Source organism: Pyxicephalus adspersus, chromosome 9 (assembly GCF_032062135.1).
Source record: "Pyxicephalus adspersus chromosome 9, UCB_Pads_2.0, whole genome shotgun sequence".
Lineage (NCBI taxonomy): Eukaryota > Metazoa > Chordata > Amphibia > Anura > Pyxicephalidae > Pyxicephalus > Pyxicephalus adspersus.
The window spans coordinates 34,531,929-34,556,556 of NC_092866.1; the positions used below are offsets into that span (position 1 = coordinate 34,531,929).

General features: G+C 39.9%; 2 protein-coding genes across 5 annotated transcripts in view; both read right to left on the bottom strand.

The window, feature by feature from the left end:
* SAC3D1 (SAC3 domain containing 1) overlaps positions 1–9,739 on the bottom strand; it is a 46,785-nt gene extending 37,046 nt beyond the window's left edge. For 2 of the 4 annotated variants that reach the window (XM_072421364.1, XM_072421365.1), the window contains exons 1-2: positions 9,297–9,588; positions 4,757–5,386 (exon numbers count right to left, since the gene is read on the bottom strand). In XM_072421364.1, coding sequence (XP_072277465.1) covers positions 4,757–5,360 — 604 coding nt within the window. In that variant the 5' untranslated portion in view covers positions 5,361–5,386; positions 9,297–9,588. Of the gene's footprint in view, positions 1–4,756; positions 5,387–9,296 lie in introns of all 4 variants that reach the window. The other 2 variants (XM_072421362.1, XM_072421366.1) reach the window with 2 other exon arrangements.
* A 6,443-nt stretch (positions 9,740–16,182) lies between these two features.
* SNX15 (sorting nexin 15) overlaps positions 16,183–24,628 on the bottom strand; it is a 13,291-nt gene continuing 4,845 nt past the window's right edge. The window contains exons 2-7 of the mRNA XM_072421367.1: positions 22,184–22,219; positions 21,382–21,502; positions 20,901–21,016; positions 20,598–20,805; positions 17,353–18,507; positions 16,183–16,651 (exon numbers count right to left, since the gene is read on the bottom strand). Coding sequence (XP_072277468.1) covers positions 18,332–18,507; positions 20,598–20,805; positions 20,901–21,016; positions 21,382–21,502; positions 22,184–22,219 — 657 coding nt within the window. The 3' untranslated portion in view covers positions 16,183–16,651; positions 17,353–18,331. The remainder of the gene's footprint in view (positions 16,652–17,352; positions 18,508–20,597; positions 20,806–20,900; positions 21,017–21,381; positions 21,503–22,183; positions 22,220–24,628) is intronic.

Here is a 24,628-nt window from a genome sequence, read left to right on the forward strand (position 1 = left end):
TGACTCTGTCTTTATGAAAGAGAATATACCCAGGAATATTGACAGCCCAGTCATGCGAAGAACAAAGCAAGGATTCAGCAATACCAACTTAGTCATAATTCTCCTCACTCATTAATGCTTCCAACTCCCCCACTTGCTTGCTAGACTTCTAGCATTGGTGAATAGGCTCTTTAAACGATTTCTGCTTTTACCATCATTGTTTGCCAAATCATTTTGTTTTTCAGTACAATAAGTACTGCACAATCCAATGTTTGTTTGTAACATGGGAAGCTCCTTACAATTATCCATAACCTCCCCCCAACTATCCCCAATCCACCCTCCACTAGTGTCTGACCCCTGACTAACCTTTCTGCCACCTTATTTGACTGTCCCACCCCTCTCTGTCCTAGTTTAAATATCCCTCCACCATTCCCCTAAATCTTTCCCCTAGTACAGCAGACCCCCTTTCATTTAGAGGCAAACCATCTCTGGCATACAGGTTGTACCCCAATAAAAAGTCAGCCCAGTGCTCTATGAACTCAAACTTTTACCTTCTACACCCGGACTTAAGTCATGTGTTTAGCTGCCTAAGCTCCCTCTGCCTTTCCTGTGTTGCGCATGGCACTGGCAATATTCCAGAGAATATAGCCTTGGAGGTCCTTTTCTTTAGCCTGAAACCTAGTTCCCTAAACTGATTTTTAAGGATTCTCCAACTTCCATCTATATTGTCATTGGTTCCAACATGGACCAAGACAGCTGGGTCCTGTCCAGCCCCTCCAAGTAGTTTGTCCACTCGGTCCACCACATGCCGAACCCTGGCAGCAGGGAGACAGCAAACCATTTGGTTGAAGGGATACGGGCGACAAACTATTCTATCTGTCCTCCTGATGCTAGAATCCCCTATGACTACCAATTGTCTTTTCCTTCCTGCGTTTCCCTTCCCACCACTACTAGATGTGCTGCTCTCCGGGCTGTTAGGGGAAGCAGTAACATCTAGAGTTGCCACCACTGGGTCTGCCACCTGCACATCTTCACAACTTGGCAAATATGTTGGGGTGCTCAAACACAGGGCTGGCCTTCCTTTCTGGGGGCCCCTACCACTCCCTCTAGTTACATTAACCCAACTCCCTACATGCTCATCCTGATTAACCTCACCACCCTCTACATCTAAGCCATTAACTCCCTGCTCAGTGAGCAGGAGACCCCTCTCAAGGTTATCCAGTGATTTCAGTGTTGCAATGCGTTTCCCCAGCTCTCAAATGCGAGATACCAGAAAGGCAACTTTCTCACATATCTCACAGCGGTATTCACCTAGGAGTTGTTGCTCCATTTGTGCATACATATGAGACTGTGCACTGAACCAAACTTTTCACCTTGCTACCACTCTCCCAGTTACAATTTTTGTTTAAAAGGAGTTATAAATGTTTACTTACAGCTTGTGGTTACTATAAGGTTTTAACTCCTTTTGTTTTCAAACTCCTGTTTTTTCCAACTCCACTTGATTAAAAATCCACTTGTCGATCCATAATCAGGGCCCAAATCACTTCTATTTAAACAACAGGCAAGGTCACGTTGGGACCCTGGTCACGTGCCCAAATGTTAAGTGCCAAAATTATAAGTGCAATGGGAACAAATTCAGGTAAATTCACACAAGAATTGAAACAGATTTGGACATACTATTTTTCTCCACCACTTCCATCTCCTGCCTTTGGACTGATTTATCCATCTGGACTCCCAACACATCCTCTGCTGCTGCCATTCTGAACTGATATTTCATCAAACCAGCTCTTTGACTGAATCATCAATCCCACTCCTGGAACCCAGCAAGTTTACAAGCTTCACTTGAACCCATATTACTGGACTGCTTCTCCTGGACTTCAGTTTGCCACATTGTTTAATGTACGCAAATGGTTCGCAATTATCTGTAAAAATGTATTATTCACCCTGCCCTCTCTTTGTTGGCACTACTCCCTGTCCTCCCCAGTCTGATAACTCATTGTCTCTCTGCTCCTTCAATCTCCTTATTTCTCTGTCTGTGCTCCTGCACCTTTATTCCCTACTGATACTTTCTGGTGACATCTCACCCAACCCTGGTCCCCCACACAGCCTCCCCCTTCCATATACTCTCAGCAAGACACTCCCTTCTCCTAACCTCATCCCTTTTCACCCTACCCATAAGTCCTTACACCCTCTCTCTGGCAGTCTATGGAATGCCCGATCTGTTGGCAAAAAATTAACCTCCATACACAACCTTCTCCTTTCTAAATCTCTGAACTTTCTGTCTCTCATTGAAACTTGGCTTTTCTCCTCTGATTTTGCCTCTGCTGCTGCTCTCTCCTATGGAGGCCTGCATTTTACACATACCCCTAGACCTGGCAACAATGTAGGGGGTGGTGTGGGTCTCCTTCGCTCACCTAACTGTACATGGAGAGTCCTTCCTACCCCACCCTCTCTCATTTTCACCTCTTTTGAAGTCCACTCTGTCCGTCTCTTTAGCCCCTTACCCCTCATTGTTGCTGTTGTCTGTCGCCCTGGCCCAGTATCACAATTTTTGGATAACTTTGCATCCTGGCTCCCACACATTCTTTCCCATGACTTGCCCTGACTGAACTATTCAACCTCTCCCTTTCTACTGGTAAATACCCCTCAGCTTTCAAACATGTCATAATTCTCCCTATCCTAAAGAAGCCCTCACTGGACCCCTCCCTACCCTCTTAACTACCGTCCTATTTCCCTTCCCCCATATGTCTCTAAACGTCTTGAACGCCTTGCCTACAAAAGACTCACTGATTACCTGAGCACCAACTCTCTCCTTGACCCCCTCCAGCCTGGTTTTAGAGCTGCCCATTCCACTAAAACAGCCCTTACTAAAGTGGCCAAAGACCTCATCAGAGCTAAGTCTCAAAGCAACTTTTCCCTGCTCCTTCTCCTTGATCTTTCCTCTGCTTTTGACACTGTTGGTCACCCCCTCCTAATACAAATCATGCGCTACACTGGTATCAGAGACACTGCTCTCTCTTGGTTTGCTTCCTATCTGTCTGACCGCTTCTTTCAAGTTTCTTTCAATGGTAACTCTGACTGTTGGTGTTCCCCAAGGGTCAGTCCTTGGACCAGTTTCTCTGTACACCTTCTCTCTCCATAGTCTCATATCCTCCTTTGGCTTACAGTACCATCTGTATGCTGATGACACTGAAATCTATCTGCCCACCCCTGACCTGTCTCCCTCAGTCCTAGATAAGGTCTCACGCTGCCTGTCAGCCATCTCATCATGGATGTCTGACCGATTTTTGAAGCTCAACCTGGATAAAACAGAACTCATCATCATCCCCCCCTCAAACCCCAAATCTCCTCGACATACATCTAAGTGTTAACAACACTAATATTCGGCCCTCCCCTCAGGCACGTTGTCTTGGTGTCACCTTTGACTCGTTAAGTAACTGCAGGCTGGTCAATTAAGATGACTAAAGCCAGAAGATGATGAAGGTCAGGTTCCAGTGCTGGCGCTGTAAAGAGGCAAGTTTGGATCTGCTTTAAATGCAGTATAGGAAAGTTTTTGCCAAAAAAAAAAAAAAAAAAAAAAAAAAAAAAAAAGCCCAATATAAAATTTATGCAGAATAAAAAGCTGCTTCTCACTGCAACTTTTACCAACCAAAAATAAAAGATCTCCGGAAATTCAAACAAAAAACAAAACAACAACAAAAAAAAACCAAAAATAGTTGGACAAAGAATGATTGTAAGATAACTTATAGGGAAGGGGCCATTCTATTTACCCCTGCATTTTGACACAGAATTAAATAACTGTTTTAAAACATGTAGAAAACCACTAAGTGGCTTAAACCTGTCTTCCAAAACCCAACTTCCAAAGGGAAGGCATAGCCATTTTTAGGCTCGGCTGCCTAAATATACCCAACTTCTCTGCAAGATTGACTTCTCTGCAAGATTAAGCTCCCTTCAATATTCAGTCATCAATTGTCATTTTTTTAGAACTTTGGTGGTGCACAGAAGCTTTACCACTTAACAGTTCAGTTGCGCAAAATTTTAGTTTAAGTGAGGGAAAGATTTGCAGGCAGGAAAGGGCTACTTCCATTTCCTGCAAAGAAGGACCTAATGCAATCTATGGAGTGCTCTCTAGGCCCAACTAAGATGAGCAATTTGTCAAATATAAATATTAATAGATAATATTACCATGTGTGACTACATAACCACATACCTCTACATCCCAGTTTTTTAAAAAAGAAATGCTGAAGAACCCCTAAGATCAGAGGCTCTTGATTAGAAGCATACCAACATCCAGGAAGTTAGCGATAGACCCTGGGCTCCCACTGTGCCTTGCTGATCAATTATTTTGATGGGTGGTCTCAACCAGGAAGTTAAGGAAAAGTGCCAGCTTCCTAGTGGATATTTGCAGAACATGGTGCTCTCAGTTTTGGGGCCACAAGAGCACATTTGAAGGACTCCTGTAAGCATCTGCTTTTGATTATCAGAAACTGTTTACTGTTGTGTACACAGCATTCAATGCAGATTTTTTTTTTTAAAAGCTGGGTGAGAAGAAATTGTAGGTGGGTGGCAGCCCCTGTATTGTGACCCAACTCTTCACTAACCACTCAAAAACAGCCGGTTGGTTACTGAAAAGTGCTGGGTGGTGTGCCCAGCTAAAAGGGGCTATAGAGAACACTCTGTACCATAGGTAAAACACTAAAAAGTTAGTGAAGCCAAACTGTTTTCCGCTAAAGCGAGATCCTTATTGTTAGTACCAATTGTTATACACAACACTTACCTAAATCATACAGAAGGAGAAGAGCTTGAAACTCAGCTTGTCTAGGGAATCTTCCACCTTTGCTGTAGCATTCCATTAGCTCAGCAAAACTTTCTCGCACCTGTGTTGAATGGAGGGTTGCACAATAAACTTGGAGTGACAGGTCCCTCACCAGGTAAGGGGCACAAAGCAAGAAGCCAAGGCTCCCTTCAAGGATAGCAGCTCCTTCAGTACCTCTTATTCTCTGGACTGTTAAGTCTTGCCTGACTGCTCGTAGTCGGTCAAACACAAAAGAATAGGCCAAGGACAACGAGGAAGAATCTTTCTCATCGACATTCCCCCAGATTTCTAATAACAAGTATTGAACAGTTTTGAGAAGTATTGCAGGAGGTCGCAGGTCTCTTGGTGAATACAGTTCTTTCCCTGCAGCAGGACGGCTGTACTCTTTAACAGTCCCACCAGGGTCAGCAATTTGACGGCTCCCCTTTCCATAATTTCTCCTGTTTGATTGTCCTTTCTGCATTTCAAAAGGATGAATTCGTCCACACTGCTCTCGTTCTCTCCGCTCTCGTTCAGAACACATATCAAGACATAAGCCCACTGGAGAAGTTGGAGACACATACATATTCCTGGAATGCAATTTATAGTCACCTGGCGGAATAATAAAAAAATATTGGTTACCATGTGCACCATGAACAATCAAGAAAGGCAGAACATTAACACCCCCTAGCAGTAATCCCGAGTGCGAGAGTGGAGTCAAAAAGCGGTAACCCCGCTCTCGGGGTAACTTTAGAAGCCCCTCTTACCTGTGCCCCGCGCATCGGCTGTAATGACGATAAGTCTGTCAGTTGGGGGGCGTGGCCACCGCTGACCGGGCAGGAAATTTAAAAGCAGATTACCGGATCACACAGAGGAGTGAGTAGGGCGGGGACATCCCCATCGCATCACCCAGCAAGATGTGACATATTCCAAGTGATGGCGGTTGAGCGATGGAATGTGGAGGTGGGAAATTTAAAAGCAGATTACTATGTAATTTGCTTTTACATTTTTTTTTTTTTACAGTAAAAAACACAAAAAAACATAAAGTGTAAATACATATTTGAGTGCACCACGCACATCATTTGCCCAGTGCCCCGATTTACATTTTGCCCACTATTAGCCCTGACCTTGACCTGACCTTTTGATGGCTTATAAATCACTTCCTGAATGTATAATTTCATCGCTTTGTCTTTGACCCCAATTGTTCTTGACTGATTACTGGAGACCACATGGCATCCAAAAGGCATCTCTCCGGAGTAAGCGCTGTTTTGGAGGAATTTGAAAGCAGCTATAGCGATTTGGAGTCCCTTGTGGAATCAGGAAATTTGTCATCAGACAGCAAAAGTGAACTGAGCAACGATTCTGAACCTGATGTCAGTGCTGTGCGCACATGGTGCTCCCCTGACCTTGATGCGGACCAGGCAGCACCGCCAAGATTTCCATTCACCGGCGCACCTGGGATGAAAATTGAGGCTGAATGCGACGACCCCCTGGCATACCTGAAGTTGTTTTTGACCGATGAAGTTATCGAAAAAATTGTTGCGGAGACAAACAGGTAAACCGTTCTGTGTTTGCATAAAAAAAAAATAGCAAAAAATTTCAAAAAGTTAGCAAACATGTATGCTGCTCTTGTGTTTGCTAACATATTACTTGCAACCTTCTCCGCAGTATAAAAGAACATATCCTAAAATACCTTTTTTATTTTGTTTTATGCAGGTACGCTGGACAACAACAAGGTTTGCAAGAAGCAGAAAGTGGGAACCTGTGACCAAGGATGACATTTGGCTGTTTTTGGGCCTGGTGATCCTGCAGGAAGTTGTGGGCAAACCCGTGCAGAAGTGGTACTGGTCCAAAAATAAAAAGGTTGGCACTCCATTTTTTGGCCCAGTCATGCCAGAATACCGATTTTCCCGCATAATGAAGTACCTGCACTTCGTAAACAATGAAGAATTAGATGAGACTACCCATCCTGCACCAAAACTGAAGAAAATTTGGGAAGTGTCCCAGATGATTCTACAAAATTTCCAGCAAACCTATGTGCCAGAAAGAGATGTCAGCATTGACAAAAGTCTAATGACTTACAAGGGGAGGCTCAGCTGGGTGCAGTACACTGGGTCAAAGAGGTCACGATTTGGCGTGAAAACGTATATGCTGTGCGAATCCTCATCTGGCTACATTTGGAATACAGTACTGTACACTGGAAAAGGGACACAGTTCAACCCCAGATACAGCCATTAAAGATTGGCAACATCTTCAGTGCTATCCCTCATTGAGCCATTGCTAGGTCAGGGCTATTGTATCACAACTGACAATTTCTGAACCTCACCTGAGCTTTAGGGGTTCCTTCTGCAACACAGAACAGATGCCTATGGAAAAGTTAGGGCTAACCGGGGCAACTTGCCATCACTGTTTGCAAAAGGGAAGCTGAAGACAGGAGAAATTGTTGCCTGGCCGAAAGGCAAGATGATGGCCCTGAGATGGCGTGACAAGAAAGATGTGTGCCTGATGAGTACTGTCCATGATGCCTCCAGCGTTCTGATACACACAAAACGTGGGAAAGAAGTGATTAAGCCACAGGTGGTGATTGACTACAACACCATGGGAAGTGTCGACAGAGCTGACCAAGCTGACATTCTACCCAGCGATGAGGAAACAGCAAAGGAAGTACTGCAAAAAGATTTTCAGGCATCTAGTTGAGCAGTGCCTATGAAATGCCTACAATCTGTACAGAAAATTTGTCAGAGGCCTGTGAATCATTCAGACTTCATTTTGCAAGTTTCCAAATACATAGTCAAGAACCACCAAACACCATCAGTGGTTATGAATAGACCTGGACGTCGTGCTTCCACCGTTGTCAACCCAGAAAGCCTAACTGGTAGTCACTTCATTGAATACATCCCACCAACCCAGAAAAAGGCAGCACCTACAAGGATGTGCATGGTTTGCTGCTCAAAGACCGATGACAGAGGAAGGAAGAAACGCAAAGAAACCAGGTTCTACTGTCCTGACTGTGATCTTGGACTTTGTGCAGCACCCTGCTTTAAAATCTACCACACCCGGGTTGTCTACTAAAAATGTAAATTTTTTTTTTCTAAACGCTGCATTTAATTCAAATTATTTATTATTATTATATCACCCTTGTTTGGAAAATTTCAGTGAGAATTTTTTAATAAAATAGTTGTTACATTACTGGCTGCCCCAAAGGTGGATGTCCCCATGGTGTCCAGCAGTGTACAGCACTGGTGCAAAACTTTATTCTGATGCCCTCTCTGCATCATCTAAGACAGAGGTAGGCAAACTCTGGCCTTTAGGCCAGATGTGGCCTAGCTAGTATTTATTGTTGGATACAGCCTAATTGAATTGTCGCGTTATTGCGAGTTCCCGTGCAGAAATCTCAATTACTATGCTTAAAGAGCAGAAGCAACGTGCAGCTACCAGTCTCCGGAAGGTTGACCTTGAACATCGTGTTTTAAACCCCAAATGGACTGACAAATTATTTGTGTGTGCAACGACACCAACAGCACTTTCAAGCGGTCGAATCTCAAGGGGCATTTCGGATGCCAAGCACACGTACAGAGACTTTTATTGACTTCTACCGTCAGCTGCCACATGCTCAATTTCCAACGTTGTTAGCCCATGCCAAGCGTGTGATTGCAATGTTTGGCAGCACTTATTTGTACTTGCTGTTCTCCAAGATAAAGTTGTAAAAACAAGCTGTTGCTGAACTCCTCATCTTTAGAAACGGATATTGTATCTGTCTCTAAGAACATGCAACATCATGTTTCCCATTGATCGTGCTGTATTTTTAAATTAAAAAACCTTGTTTCTTGTGGCCTAGTGTGCCTTCTTGACCTCCTGAAATTGCCTAGTAGTCCAAAAAGTTTGCCAAACCCTGATCCAGGACATACTACTACACTACTATTTGGAGGAAAAGGTGCACAGCATTAAATACTAAACAAAAACAAACTTCAGCGATTTTTTTTTTTTTTCTTTTTTTTTTTGAGAGAGCAGTTAAAGCCAATGTCATGCATTTATTTGTTGCTTTGTCCCTGCTAACAATTTATCACCCAGTGACAAACCCACAGCTTCTTCTTTAAAGCTGTCCTGTTACTGTAGTTCAATCTAAAAAAAAAAGTTCAATCTCGAGTTGTGTATGCCTAAAGTTTTCACAAGTTTGAAGTCCAGCTAAATTTTATGCAGACTAACATTTTTACCATTTGAATCTGGACCATAGTGCTAATGCAAGAAGTGCCTTCATTTTGTTTGATTTGTAATATGTTTAAACAATTCATTTGAGGGTATATACCGTATGTTTAACTTTTACCAACACCAAGAACGGGGACTGAGTCTCAGAGTGACTACTTCATATAATCTACCCTGGGCCTCTTTTAAGCAGAAATCATAAAAGCAAGTCTTCTTGTGTGACACCCTAGTGTTTTCTTAGCGTAGAGTCAGAAGCAGAGCAGCCATACTGCTTGTGCGTGCGTGCGTATATGTATATATATATATGGGGGAATCTTACCTCAGTTCCTCAGGTAACTCCTGCCTTTGTAGAAGTGAAGCTCCGTCCTCTCAAGAGCCGTATTCTGCAGTTGTTGGAGAAGATAATAGAAAAGCCCAAAAGAGAAAAATGGCTGAGGCGCTGCTTGATTTGTGCTGCAGCTGAAGTGCCAGCAAGGACTGGGATTCAGCAGTAAGGGAAGACGGAGCAGCCTGTGAAGATAGGACAGAGCCAGAAAAAGAGAAACCCTCCACTAGAAGAAGCTCTGCATCTTTAAACAGGAAGCAGTTTGTGTTCTGAGGGAAGGGGTTGGTCAGGAGGAGGTTCCAGGGATGTCACTGCCTCTCTGCATAGTCCCAGTTTACAAGAGAAGGTGATAAGCCTTTCCTTCCATACATCTGTATAGGTGTAGACAGAGGAGAGGGAAGGTCTATGGGCATAGAGCACCTCCTGGGCAATGAACAACGCTGACAGCACAGGGGTAGAATGACAGCTGTGCAAATGGCTGCACTGCATACAGGTATAGTGTCAGCTACAAGCCAGCAGCCTTCCCCCTCTGTTCCAGCCGGTGAATCCTCTGCAGCACCAAGAAGCTTCATAGCTCAGGAATTGTAAGGGAGTTTTAAAGCATACCAGGTCACCACTTGGCCGTCGCATTTTCCAGCAATACCCGCCCGGTGTGTGAACGTTGGGAACGCAGATGTCGGCGGGGCATGGAAACTGCGAGCATGCGGCTGGGGGGCAGGACCAGGCGGGACATTTAAAATAATAAGCATTTTTAAATGTACCACTTTGGCATTCAAAAATGCTTATTATTCAGACCACCAGGGAGGTTAATCAGTTTAGTACAGTCATTGTCTAAAACTGCTGATCATTTTTAGAAATGTTGCTAGAAAGGATTTTCCAATAAGTTCTGAAGTTTCACAGCCTAGGCAAAATAATTTAGCTTGATCACCTTCTAATGTTCCTGTGGATGGGAATGTGTTAGATGTAATGTTAGTTCCAATAGTATTTCAGGGACTGTACACAATGTTAAAGCCGACATATGACCACATTTTATACTTTGTATAGAGTAGATACTCCTTTTATAAGAAGTAAAAAAATTTTTTCCATAAACATTTTATTTTTTTAATTGAAGGGGATACCCCTCCCCCTCTATCTTTATCACTGTGGTGGTAAAGACTGAATAGGACGCCTGCAGTGCCCTGGGACAGAGGCTTTAGCTTGCCCTTGATCAGGCATGCCCAGAAGGGCTTTTCCCCACAATACAAAACAAAGTGCCGATCTTACAGATGTGTAATGAGATTGGCACTTCTTTTTTTATTACATTTTCAGGTGGAAATCTCACCTGATCTCACGTCTGCACAAAGCAGGATCAGGTGACGTAAGCAGAAGTAAGAAGACAGAGGAAATTGCCACTTTTTTTTGACATTTCAGGAAAGCCTTTATTGCGCATGCCATGTAAAACAATGTGCTCATCTCATGCATGCGTTGTGAGATCGGATTTTTTTTTTTTTTTTTTTAGCAGCCCGCAGCATTCTGGGATACATGATGTTTGTATCCAAGGAGGCTGCAAGCTCCTCTTTCAATCTTCATTTCATAATTCAGTTTGTTTAATACACTAGCAGTTAAAGGGTTGTATTATGGTGGCTTAGCAAAGTTTACTGAAGCAGTTATCAATAATTTTATCCTTTGTCTCTCAGTTTTTTTACCCCCTGGGTGCCATCAGTAGAAATTGTCAACTTCCACTGCCTTCAAAACCAGGCAAATGTCTGTGTGTACAATATCTACGAACGATCGTGTCGTTACCTCTATGTGCAGGATCGGTGCTATACGATCGTTCGTATATATCGTGCAGGAACGTTCGTCGTTCGTTTTCCGACGATAATAATTGGAAGTGTGTACGTAGCTTAAGTCTTATACAGCCAACTCCCCTGTTTTGAAGAAGCTTACTCTGATTTTACTGCACTTTTACCATTTAATTTAGAAGCCAAAGCATGTACAATAGAGCCTACTTGGATGATGAACTTTCAGAATCATCTATGCTTTACCTCACCATCCTTCCCCTTGTACTTCTTTCAGCCATGGGGACTGTACATATGGACATCATCAATGGGGGTTGCATAATGCAGGGTAATGGTATGTTTTTGGGAAGCAATGTGCAGTACCCTACTGTCAACCCCCCCCCCCCAATGATTTAATTTAGTAATTAATAATTAAGTAATTAATATGAATTATAAAGTAATTAAGTAATTAATAATATGAATTATTTAAACAAAAGTATTTGTAATTTTCTTTTTGGTCAACAAGGTGGCTACACAAAGTATCCTTGCTTTTTTGCCTTTGGGCCAGTAGAGCCAACATAGGGACACTGGGAAAGAAAAGATTGGCCTCCAAAGAAATAAAAGGTGATTGGAGGTATCATGAGATAAAATCATACTCCCACCACTACATATAAAGCTAGGTCTGATGAAACAATTTGTAATAGCTTTAAATAAAGATGGTTAGTCCACTGAATACATAGTGCATAAGTTACCTGGACTTTTGGAATTTTCAATGGTCCACAGATCAGATAACTTATAAATGACTCACATTTCAAAGCATTAATGAATGAAATCAAATTGTGCCTGGTCCCTATTTGCTCTTGTGAAAAACATTCTTCGCAACAAGAAGGCAGACAACTAAACACAATTAGTAGAAAATTTGCTCTTTCATTTTAACAGGCTTGGCTGCAACGTGAGCAGTGAAGTCTATTATCTGCATAGTCAGATTTATTTCCAGAGAAACTTGGTGGCTTAAGCAAAAGAGCAAGGTGAAAGATTTCATGTACAACATAAAAACAATAGAAGCCAGATATCAAGGAAGATGGGATGCACACATGGTGGTGGAATGAATGTTATGCAGGATTGTCCTTGGCAGAACCCACTCTTGGAAATCTTACAAAAGGAGCTTCTTGTGTGTGTGTTCTGTACATTAATACAATTACTTTTAAATGAAGAAACTCAAGATGCAGTTGAACGGCAGACTTTCAGCTTCAATTCAGTGGGTTGAACAAAAAGATTGCATAAAAATTTTTAACACAATTTCAAGGGCTCAAAAGAAATTGGACAAATCAAAAAACTGAGAAATGTTCATTTCTAATACCTGGTTGAAAACCCTTTGCTGGCAATGACAGTCTGTAGTCTTGAACTCATGGACATCACCAGATGCTGGGTTTCCTCCTTTTAATGCTCTGCCAGGCATTTACTGCTACAGCTTTCAGTTGCTGTTTGTTTGTGGGCCTTTCTGTCTAAAGTTTAGTCTTCAACAAGTGAAATGCATGCTCAATTGGGTTCAGATCAGGTGATTGACTTGGGCATGCAAGAATATTTTACTTCTTTGCTTTAATACACTCTTGGGTTGCTATGGCTGTATGTTTTATGTCATTGTCCATCTGTGTTATGAAACGCCTCCCAATCAATTTGACTGCATTTTGCTGAATTTGAACAGTATGTCTCTGAACACCTCAGAATTCATTTGGCTGCTTCTGTCCTATGTCACATCAATAAACACTAGTGTCCCAGTGCCACTGGCCGCCATGCACACCCAAGCCATCACACTACCTCCACCATGTTTTACAGAAGATGTGGTATGCTTTGGATCATAAGCTGTTCCATGCCTTCTCCATACTTTTTTCTTGCCATCATTCTGGTAAAGGGTGATATTGGTTTTATCTGTCCAATGAATGTATTTCCAGAACTGTGCTGGCTTTTTTAGATGTTTTTGAGCAAAGTCCAATCTAGCCTTTCTGTTCTTGAGGCTTATGAGTGGCTTGCACCTTGCAGTGCACCCTTTGTATTTACTTTCATGCAGTCTTCTCTTTATGGTAGACTTGGATATCGATACGCCTACCTCCTGGTTGTTCACTTGGCTGGCTGTTTTTAAGCGGTTTCTCTTCACCATGGAAATGATTCTGCGATCATCTGTCACAGATAAGGGGGAGGAACACCAGGAGGAAAACAGAAGGATAAAGACAAGGGACTAGGCCTTCAAAGGATAGGGAGAAGGAGATGGTCACACCCTACGGACACCCTAACCTATCCCTGACTCCTGTCAGTAGGAATATCCCCTGAAGGTGGGAATATTCATACACTGGAACCTAGGCCCTAGTAGCCCTAAATTGCCCTAGGAATATTGACAGGGTTTGAGACTACTGGTACCTTCCCAGATGAATGGACCAACATCTCCCTGAGACCTAGTAACAACAAGCACAAAAGAACAACAAAACACTCAGAGCAGTACAACTTATCTTAAATAGCAAATGGAGGAGCAGGAACTCTGGAGTGGACAACACATCAGCTCTTCCACATCCAAGTAGTGAATATCAACCTCATAGCATGAAGTGTGAAGCCAGACTAAATAGATGAGCAGTAATGACCACCAGCTGCAGCTGAGACAAGAGGTGTGGTCATTACAAACAAAAACACAGAAACAAGTGAAAACAAAGAGACTGTCAGATAACCTCATGTGCAGCTTGTCTCGCAGATCTTCTAACCTCAGTCACGGAAGGGACCGTGACATCATCCACCACTGTTGTCTTCCGTGGACGTCCAGGTCTTTTGGCGTTGCTGAGTTCACCAGTGCTTTGTTTCTTTCTCATGATGTACTAAACTAGATTTTGCTACTCCCAATATTGTAGCAATTTGGCGAATGTTTTTTTTTTTCTGTTTTTGCAGCTTAAGGATGGCTTGTTTCACCTGAATGGAGAGCTCCTTTGACTGGATGTTGTACGTTCACAGCAAAATCTTCCACATACAAGCAACACCCCCCCCTCCCTTAAATCAACTCCAGGCCTTTTATCTGCTTAATTGATAATAATAACGAAGGAATTGCCCACACCAACCCATAAAAAAGCCTTTGACTCCATTTTCCAATTACTTTTGATCCCCTGAAAAGAAGTGATTGTGTAAAAAAAAAAAGGCTTTAGTTCCTCACATTTTTATACAATCGTTTTGTTCAACCCACTGAATTAAAGCTGAAAGTGTGCAGTTCCACTGCATCTGAGTTGTTTCATTTAAAATAATTGTGGTAATGTACAGAACCAAAATTAGAAAAAAAGTTGTCTCTGTCCAAATATTTATAACTGTATATAAACCTCTAGCACACTATGTGGCCAAACTTTGTGGCGTCACCTCCAATTTATTAAACACTGGTGTTTCCAGTGAAATATATGTTTAAAATAGACATCATAGGAAGAGATTTTAAACATATGTCTGCTTACAGTAGTTTTGGAAAAGCTCTTTTCCAATCCAGTATGCCTGTGAATAAAGCCAGCTACATAAAGACATGGCAAGTTCAGAGCATTGGAATTCAATTGATATGCATAAAGGCTCATTAAATGCCTTAGGAATTAATTGGAATGCACATATTTTCAGTTTGTTATTTTTTATATTACCCTCATTTTTCCATGCTCATGTTTACTTTACCTGAAAAAAAATAATAAATTGGCTATTAGGGGCCGGAGTAAACCACCAACTAGATATCAGCCATATAAATAATAAATCATCCCACTTTGCAAAGATTCAGCCAATTGTCTAAAGTTACCTATGAGTATTGTTACAGTTTGGAGATGCCAATGTGAAGCTAAGCTATTGGCAATAAGCTCTCACAAAGTCCCAATGTTGAAAAAAAAAAAACATGTGCTAAATAGATCAGGGTTTGCCAAAAAACACATTGACTGGCCTAAAGAGAAATGGTGCAACATTTTGTGGTCTAATGTAAAGAGCAGGAGTGTTCTTTTTTTCTGACAGTTTGTCAGACAAACCCCAAACACTGAATTCAAGCCAAAGTACACTGTGAAGACAGTGAAGCATGGTGGCACAAGCACCATGATATGGGGATGTTTCTCACGCTATGGTTTTAAGGCATATTTATCGCATACCAGGGATCATAGATCAGTTTAAGTACATCAAATTACTTGAAGAGATCATGTTGCCTTATGCCGAAGATGAAATGCCCTTAATATGGATGTTTCAAAACAATTATTCCAAACACACTAGTAAACGAGCAATGTTTTGGTTCAAAACCCACAAGATTGACATTATGGAGTAGCCAGCTTAATCCCCATACCTTAATCCAATAGAAAACTTGTGGGGCAACATCAAAAATGCTGTTTCTGAGGAAAAACCAAGAAGTGTAGAAGAGTTGTGGAATGTAGTTCAATCATCCTGGGCTGGAATACCTGTTCACAGTTGCCAGAAGTTGGTCGCTTCCATGCAACACAAATGTGTAGCAGTTCTAACAAACAGTAGTAATATAACTAAATATAAGTTCATTTATTTTTTAGTTTATACAGTGAATGTTTGAGTTTGTAAAGAAGAATGCAGACATTGCTATTTATATATACACATTATATTTATTGAATCTCAAGCAGATCCTTCAACCACAGATAGGATATCTGCTTTTCTATAGAAAGACTAAAGAAAGGACTTGAAGATAAACTCCAAACCCTATCCCACTGAATTTAATCCTGTATGCTGGGCCTTGTGTTGAACTGCAACTTTCTAAACCCTCAAACAATTGTCCGATGGATGTCAGAGGATTTTCGCTGAGTTGTCCAATGTACGCCTTAAGCTTTCAGTATGCTATTGTAGTCTTGGCACCAGCATCATTGTTGGTCATTATTAGCAACAACCCAGTAACACCCTAAGGCCCCAGTGATTCAGATTACTCGTAGCCCCCCCCCAGCAACTGCACACATCATTAAAATGTGCCAGAGGCCATCTTAGTCCTTACCCCAACTAAAGCCTAAAAGTAAATGCACTCTTAACACATGACAAAAAAAATCCTTACTCAGATTCTTAGATACTGAAAACTGTTTGAACTTGAACAGTGTGGTGCGGTGGTCCAATAAAAAGCAATACTGGTATTCAGTTTAAATAATGTACTTTATAAAGAGAATTTTTTCCAGTTAGAACATTTACAGCAACAAATAAACAAAAAAGTTTAATAAAGTAAAAAAAGCATAATTAAAGTCTTGAAACATTAGTGCAGAAAGTAATGCCTGCCGAGGTGTCCACAGTTTCACACATTGGTTCTATGTTCTTTTCTAACTCAATGAAGGAGAAGTAAAACAAAGACAATTTGTTCTTTTGTACTCAACACAAAGGACTGTTTTCATGCTTTCTTTCATTGCACAGCTTCCAGCTGAAGTAAAATAAAAGATTTGGTTTTATAATATTATTTAAAAAAAGTAATTTACAGTCCTTTTTAAGGGGCTTTTTTCTGCTCGTTTGAAAAACTTCCATCAATGTGCTCCTGAAAGATTTTCTCTGCATGATGAAGATATTCCGCTGTTCTACGCGTGACTGCCTCACGTCGCTCTTGGCAACGATCATCTAATGTGAAGGAATAGAAAAGGGCATATAAATTACAGTAAGAAATGCTATTTAATGATCTTCAAGTCTCAAACTTTTCTTTCCATTCTTTTAACATTTTCATTACTAGTAATTTATGTTGTGTAAGGAGCCTATAATACAGGTTATAATGCCACTAATAAGGCTGCCTGTTAAGGTGGCCATACACTGGTTGTCATTTTTTCAGTAGATTAGAATAAAAATCATTAAATCTAACACCTAATTCTAAAAAAATCCCAAAAAAGTTTACAAAAAAAGTGGAAACTTATGTTTTGTGATGTTTATCTAGGGAATGTATAAGGTTTTCAGCAGAGTTTTGACTGCTAATGTATTTCTGTTGGATATATGACAAAATGTGAAAATGTGACAAAACCCCCCCCAAAAAACTAGATCTGATGGTAAAAGGGAGTGATCCAACGCCTTGTGTCTAGCAGTCACTTTCCTGGCCACTTATTCCAATACTAAATTACTCTTTGTCTTCTTTGAGCGTACTGGAGACCTGCACCTAGGAAAGTACGACAGCAAGTGTCATGAACCCACTACACTCACCACCCACTGTTTCTGCACAACATTTCTAAACATCTCATTTAGGGATCTAAATCTAAAGTCACAGCTACTATCGCATCAGCGTGTTGAACTCCACATGTGCACTCTACAAAAGAAAAGCAGTCCACATGGTGTACCTTTCACTCCCTTTAATAGGATATCCACAGCATTTCGGAATAGCCTGAAGGCTTCTGGGTAATCTCCAGCAGATTCCAACTCTATTGCTTTCCTCACTTCTGATGTGGCTTGTGCCAGGTAAATTCTACCATTTTCTTTGCCAACAGAAGGAAGCTCCTGCCCTTCACACTTTAGAGACAGCAGATGCAAAGAGGATTCTAATTCTTCAGATGCACCATCTACAATAATTAACACACTATTTTAGCAAACATAATTAGAAGTGGTACATTGCCTGGTATCCAACATTCTACCAGGAACACAGTATTAAATAAGGAAGGGACACTGAAATATTTTTGCAAGGTAATCACTTGAAAACATTTATTTTGCAATATATATTTTTCAGTTCCAGTATGTACTCTAGTATAAGTTCATGAATTATTTTACCATAAACAAATCTATCAGGTCTTGAATATTACAGTTGACAACTTGCCACTTCTGCTCCATGTCCCACAGCTGCTCACATTCTTCCCTTTCCCTTTTATGCAGGACAGTACTTCAGGAAAGAACATATCTGTATAAGTGTGGTTCTTTTTTTTTTGGGGTCACAGGTCCGCCTCTCTCCCATACCTCTGTCTCATACCTTCTTGGATTTGTTAGTTATGTCACTACTAGCGTTGGGATCAGACAGATAAGAGCAAGGTCTGGGGGTGCTGAAACAGACAGGAGTGTGCTTTCCTCTCTATGCATAAAGAAGATAGGGGTGGAAAGGGAGTAAGGGAAGAAAGAGAGCAGCTATAGGACACAGGAAATATTAGTAACAGGGGACACAAGTGGCAAGACACAGACTGTAAAGGGTGAATTAATGGCAAGTGCCAAGTCTGAATTTGGTAGCCTAGGTTTGTACTACAGTCAAGCGGAGAAAAAAAGTGATCAAACTAATGGCATTTTCTTTAAGATAACATCCTAATTAGAGAAAATAAAAAGAGAGACAGCTAATGTTTAAATTTTAATTCCAGTTACTGTTTTATACTCATCTTCAGAATAACAAGGGTCGAACATTGCTAAGTCATTGGCCACCAGTGTACCACTAGATCCCAGGGAGTCAAGGATGTTTTCATCTTCTAACAAACAAAAGTCTTCATTTATACCAAACAATGCATCAAATTCAGTTTTTTCTGTAAAAAACAAATACAAAACAAAACACAGATGTATTTCCTGGTATACAGAGCCTCCTGTACTTTTTTTTTTTTTTTTATATTTATTTTTTATTAGCAACCAATAAAAACAGACAAATACAGAACTCAAACCAGTGTATACAGATGGCAAAAGCAAATAAAAGCGTGAAAAGGCATACAATTTTACAGAAATAGTTATATCCAGTAACTCGAGAGAACATATAGCATGCCACATAATGATAAATGGAAAAGAGAAATAAATTGTATACAGACATAAGAACATTTCAGTTATAGCAGTAAGCAATCTACCATTAGGTTTCATTGGTCGCTGATTTTATATTAAAGAGTATAGAAAAAGAGAGGAGAGAGAGAGAGAAAGAGGAGGGGGGAGGTGCTGTATAGGGATAAAACAGAAAAGAGGGTAGTGGGGAGGTGGTCAGAATGAATAAGGCGGTGGAGGACGGGTGTCAGCCTTCTCGCCAAAATGCTAGAAAAGAGCTTAATCTCGCAATTCAGTAGCGATATCGGGCGATAGCTTGCACATATCGTAGCATCTTTTTCTGGTTTCAAGATGACAGTGATATGTGCCCTTGAGGAGTCAGCAGGTAGCGGGTGTTCCTGAGAAAGTGTGTTGAAGGCTGTCAAAAAGGGGGCAGAGAGTTGAGGAAGAAAATGCTTATAATAGAGCCTCCTGTACTTTTCACATTGTGATCTTGTATCTTTGTGTGTGTCTATATTTCTTATTTTGGATGTTGAGCTCTCAGCTCCTTTTGATGGCCTGCATTATCTATATATACACTGTAGTGATTAAAAGCCTTATAGCAGTAACAACTCAGATTAACCCTTCTAGTTTCTAATCTGCACCAGAAATATTAAAGAAAGAAGCAGAATGATTGCACTTGAGCAACAAAAATAATAGACTATAGTGTGTTGCAATTATGAAACATGCCTAAAATCTGCTCAGGTACGGTTTAGTCTCTAGTCAATCAGATCTCCCTATTCACTAACCAGGTCAGAGCTGACACATCGCTACAATGTAGTATGCAATAAAGGAATAGGAAACAAAAACATTTATACTTCACTAGGCAGATATATACAGTAGCTATTTTTTTTCTTTGAAGATATTTTCATATAAAGATAAGTTTCCCAGGTATTCTGTCTTTATTAGCTTTTTTTTATATATTACTTCTTAAATATTCTTTTGCCCCATACACTGCTTACCAACACCTATACTAGGGTGACATTCATATTTTATAGATGAACTATGTGGTTTGTATATACGGTATGTGTGGACCTTCCTGATAAAGTGAGCCAAGTGTACTTTTTACCTATGTAAATTCCTGCTAATGATTGTTGGCTTTCTTTTTTTTCTATTTTGAATTTGAATTTTTCTTCCGAAAAAAATGTAAAAAAAAAAAAAAAAAAAAAAAAAAAGTATAGGGATGCCAGAACAATGAACAACAGTGAGGACCCACTTTGCTTTAGGCATGACATTTTTTTGCCCCTGCCTCACTTTATGAGCCTTTCAGCCAAGAACAGAAAGATCCTTTACATTCCAGAAGGAAGATATAAAAATCTTCTGGCAAAAAGCATGTTTTACTATGGTTGTTCACACTGCACGGTGCTTACCACTTATTAGCAAGGTGTTGATTCTCAGGTCATCCCTGAAAATCTGATGTGAAGAGGGCTTATGGCCTTTGGTCAGACACTACTGGTAGCATGTCCCTTCAGGGAAACTTCAGACTAAAATTATTGTGAGCCTGGCACTGGCGGACTCTCAAAGAAAGGGATCACGTGACAAAAGAAAGTGCCTCTATCCACTTGTCAGGTGACATGAGGCTCTAAGAGGTTCAGGATTCAAGGACCCTTTCTTTTGGGGAAATTTGCCCAGTGGTACAATGTGTGTACTCTTTTGAAGTGCTCACTTTTTATAAACTCCTTTTCAATATTTTTTCCCACTAATTGTTAATGTTTCAAAAGCATGCACATACCACAGACTTTAAAATGTGTTCACAAAGTGTATGCATACACAAATTGAAAAAAAAGTTTTCAGGCCTGCAAGAACCAAGCTAGTAATTATCAAAGCTTACGGTTTTCTCTCAGCATGCAAAATGAAACACTGTTGATGTCTTCATGATGCTCAGCTGACTCTACTGACTCTGCCACATTTGAAGCATTTGTCACTTCTTCTGTAATTTCGAGTGAAGAACTTCTCACTGGCTCTGGAATTAAAGGAGGCGGCAACACAAGTGTCTCTGTTGCTTCTGGACCATTTGATTGTATAGTAACCTCTCCTGTCTGTTAATAGTACACATAAGCACATCATTATTATATAGGCAGAAGAAAACCCCATTTTTATTTTCCACCACACTTAAATAACTTTTTTTGTTTACCCTAAAGAACTCCTTCAGTTGGGGACTGTTATTCAGTGCTGCAATGTTCACAGTGAACCTGAGCATATCCTCTGCAGCTTGCCTGCGTTCCTCTATAACATGTGCTTCAAAACGTCCTGCCGAGGAAGGAAACAGATATATCCAAGGTGTACAAGTTATTTAAAGAATCTGATCATTGAGCAGATCTGATTGCCTGCTATGGGCAACAGACATATCTGATAAATCAGGTCAGTAATATACAGTATGATATACCTTACACAAATCAGTACATTGGTAACTGACCTATGAATTTACTGTACAGATTTTTTGTATTGTTTTTAATATATTTATGACAGGTAAAAAGGTCTCACGTTTTTATTGTTGCATGAATAGCAGGGGCAAATATTGATTAGTACAGGATGTAACAAGTTGCATTGGCTATTCAATGCCATTACCAAGCAATCAGCAAAGAGCAAATAAAGGTATATTGTTAAGCACCTACCAAAAACCTGAGCCCGGGGGAATGCTGGAAATTCCTGAGTTCGCTGGAAGAGATTCCGGTGAGTGTAGGAGAGCTCTCCATGAAGTTTCTTGAAGTCGGTATAACGTTTCCAAATCACAATCTGAAAAAAAATAAGATGCATTTATCCAATAAATGAATCTTTTTAATTACTGTGAAACCCTCTGAACACAGCACTAATAAAGGTGTAAAGATGTGATAAAACCTTTTTTTAGAAAAAAAATTGTGCTTACCAGCGTGGCTTAGAGGGCTCCAGGACTAACCGTTTTCAGCCAGACTGCTGGCCCTCTGCATCAGGTGCCAAGATCATAGGCTCCCCTTACTGCTTGCCCACAGCCACCTTCAATTTATGACTCAGCCACTCAAATGGAAATTATAGCTGTTATGGTGATTCTTCCTACCACAGGACTTGGCAGCAGACAGCAAGGTGAGGGAAGGTGACTAAACCGAGCTTAGTGTACCTAGGGAGGTGTACCATCATAATGCTGGCAAGCACTGAACCATCCACATGGCCATTGCACATCAGAATGTACAGTATTTCACTTGAATCTGCCTGTTCCTGGTAAATGTCACTCTCACTACTATTAAACTTATTTGTAGTATTGATAAGGTGGCCAACCTGTCATTTAAAGACTCGACAATGACAACCCAAAACACACCCCATTCTGCAGTACAGAAAAGACATCAACTAGTAGAAAAATGTTTTCTAGAGTTAAGAGGACCAACCCCTGAACCAGAACCAAGAGGAAATCATTGTAAAGTCAAAATTGGAAGCCGTAAATACCTCTTTGACATCCTGAGGGTTCTTCTTTGGTATAAACTGAAAAAAAGAAAAACAGATGAATATTTAACATAGAAGAAAAAACTATTTAAAGAAAGACTGAATATAACAAACTAAAAGGACCACCTAGTGACAAGCCAAAAATGCTGCCTAATTCTGCCAAAGTAAACTATCAGTGTTTTAAAGTTGTTAAAAGATCATTTCCTTTAATTATTGTTGTATATCCTCTTATTTTTGTTCCTATTTAAAAAAAATATATTTCATATTCTGTACAGGATTCACTCACACCACAGGATCTAGCAGGAGCAAAGCGGAAGCAGTTTGATTTTGGACTGTCTTTCTCCTACTGAAGCTCCATAGGACCTATTTAGAACAACACTTGCAGAGAGGTAGAAGGATATGGGAGACACAATCACCCATGTGCGTTGAGTTATTGAACTCTGTGGGCCCCATTTAATAATGCTCTCTAAGGCTGGGAAGGATACTCTTTCATCAGTGAAGCTAGGTGATCCAGCAAACCTGGAATGGATCTGGTCCAGGAACGAAAACATTTCCTAACAAATACCAAATTACTTTTAAGAAATCCATACCAGGTGTGCTGGATCACCCAGCTTTACTGATGAAAGTGTATCCTCTCCAGCCTGGGAGAGCTTCAATAAATCAGGCCCTGTGAGTTCTGTTTTCATAGTCTAGTAAATAAGTAATATTTACATTTCAAGACATTGACAAAAAAAATGAATAATCATGTGCAATATTTCATACCTATCTGACTAGAAAAATCTGACGATTCAAAAGGAGATGTTAACCTCAATGAGGTGATAGCAATTGATTAGCGCACACCTGCACCCTGTTCTGTGCACATCTCCAGTCCATTTTACAGGTCAGTTTGAATCTTTAATGCTTGATGTTTTTTAAAAGTGTTACTTTTTTATGTTACATTGTACTCAATCATAAACTTGCTTCATTTATAGTTACATTTGTTGCACTTCTTGTTACTTTTTCTTTTGGTTCCAACACTGCAAACTAATTTCTATCAAGCTAGATATATACTAAGTGGCACTTTCAAATATGTCATCACACAATAGTATGAGTGTAACAAAATATGTGAACAAACATTTGTGACCTGATAAAAATTTGGTTCTAGTTTGACTTTAGAGAAATCAAATATTTTAGTAAAGGATTATAGGCAAACATGTTATAATACATGTATTAAGGAACATTTAGTGATTTCACTTGTGTGTGTATGTCAAAATGTGGTTTTGTCTATAGGTATGTGACGTTGGACTGTTGGACACTAGGGAGGTGTTTTAGAAAAATATATTACTATACAGTATACCGAGTTATCGCATTTTCAGTATTTTTCATTTATTTATGTATTTCTGTTTAAGCTGATTTTTGTGTATTTTATTTAATTTATTAAAAGTATTTTTTTTTTTTTTACATGATTGTGTGTTTCAAACATTTTTTAGATTCATGGTATCTACTAGACCTTTGTTCGAACATATTTCTGTAAGTTACAGGTCTACAATTTAAAAAAAAAATTCATGAAAAACAGTGTACCGCTTTTGGTACAGAAATCTAGACATCAGTGTAACGCCCAGGTGGTTAAACTGTGTGTCCTGGGAGATTGGAAAGGAGATCACATAACAACAAGAAACATTTGCTAAAAGGTCACAATAAAAAAAAAACACATCAAAACAAAACAAAAAAAAACACACATCACTAAAATTTACACTAAATGACAAAAAAATTAAAAAGACCAAAAATTAACAAACAAAACACATGTAAACCCACACTTCCATGTAAAGCCAAAATAGTTAAAAAATGGCCCAACAAATATTGCATTCAAAAAGTACTTACCAAACCAATATGCAATTTTGCCCTATCAAGGGTGGAAAACTAGACTAGAAAATATTTATGCAGGACAAACATTGAAAAGTGGTAATAAAGGCAGAATTTTGCAATCAAACAATATGACCACAAACACAATAACATAGCATTAACAATGACTTCAAAATTGCAAAATGGACATTAAAACATTCAAAGTAAAAAAAAATTAAAAAAAGAAGCTATTGTGCTAAATGGTAAGCAAAGTATCAAATGCAGCAACATAGATTAATTAGGATAACACACAAAACAACAGCCCCACCAAGAAAAGAAAACGACAAAAGGAAAAAGCAAGTTAAACCACACCCTTATATATGCTCAAATTTAAGCGCACAGGTGATAGAAATCGACTTGCAATTAGCACTTGCGCAGTCAAAATTGGCTGTTTTTTTTTATTTTTGCAATTGGACATTTCATTATCATTGATTGTTATGATCCTTTAGATTTGTTGTACACCAGTAAACAGATATTTTATTAATTAAAAAAATAAAAAAAAGTTGGGGAGGATTTAATGTTAAAAGTATTTTCTATTAATATATATATATAATTATATCCTATAGT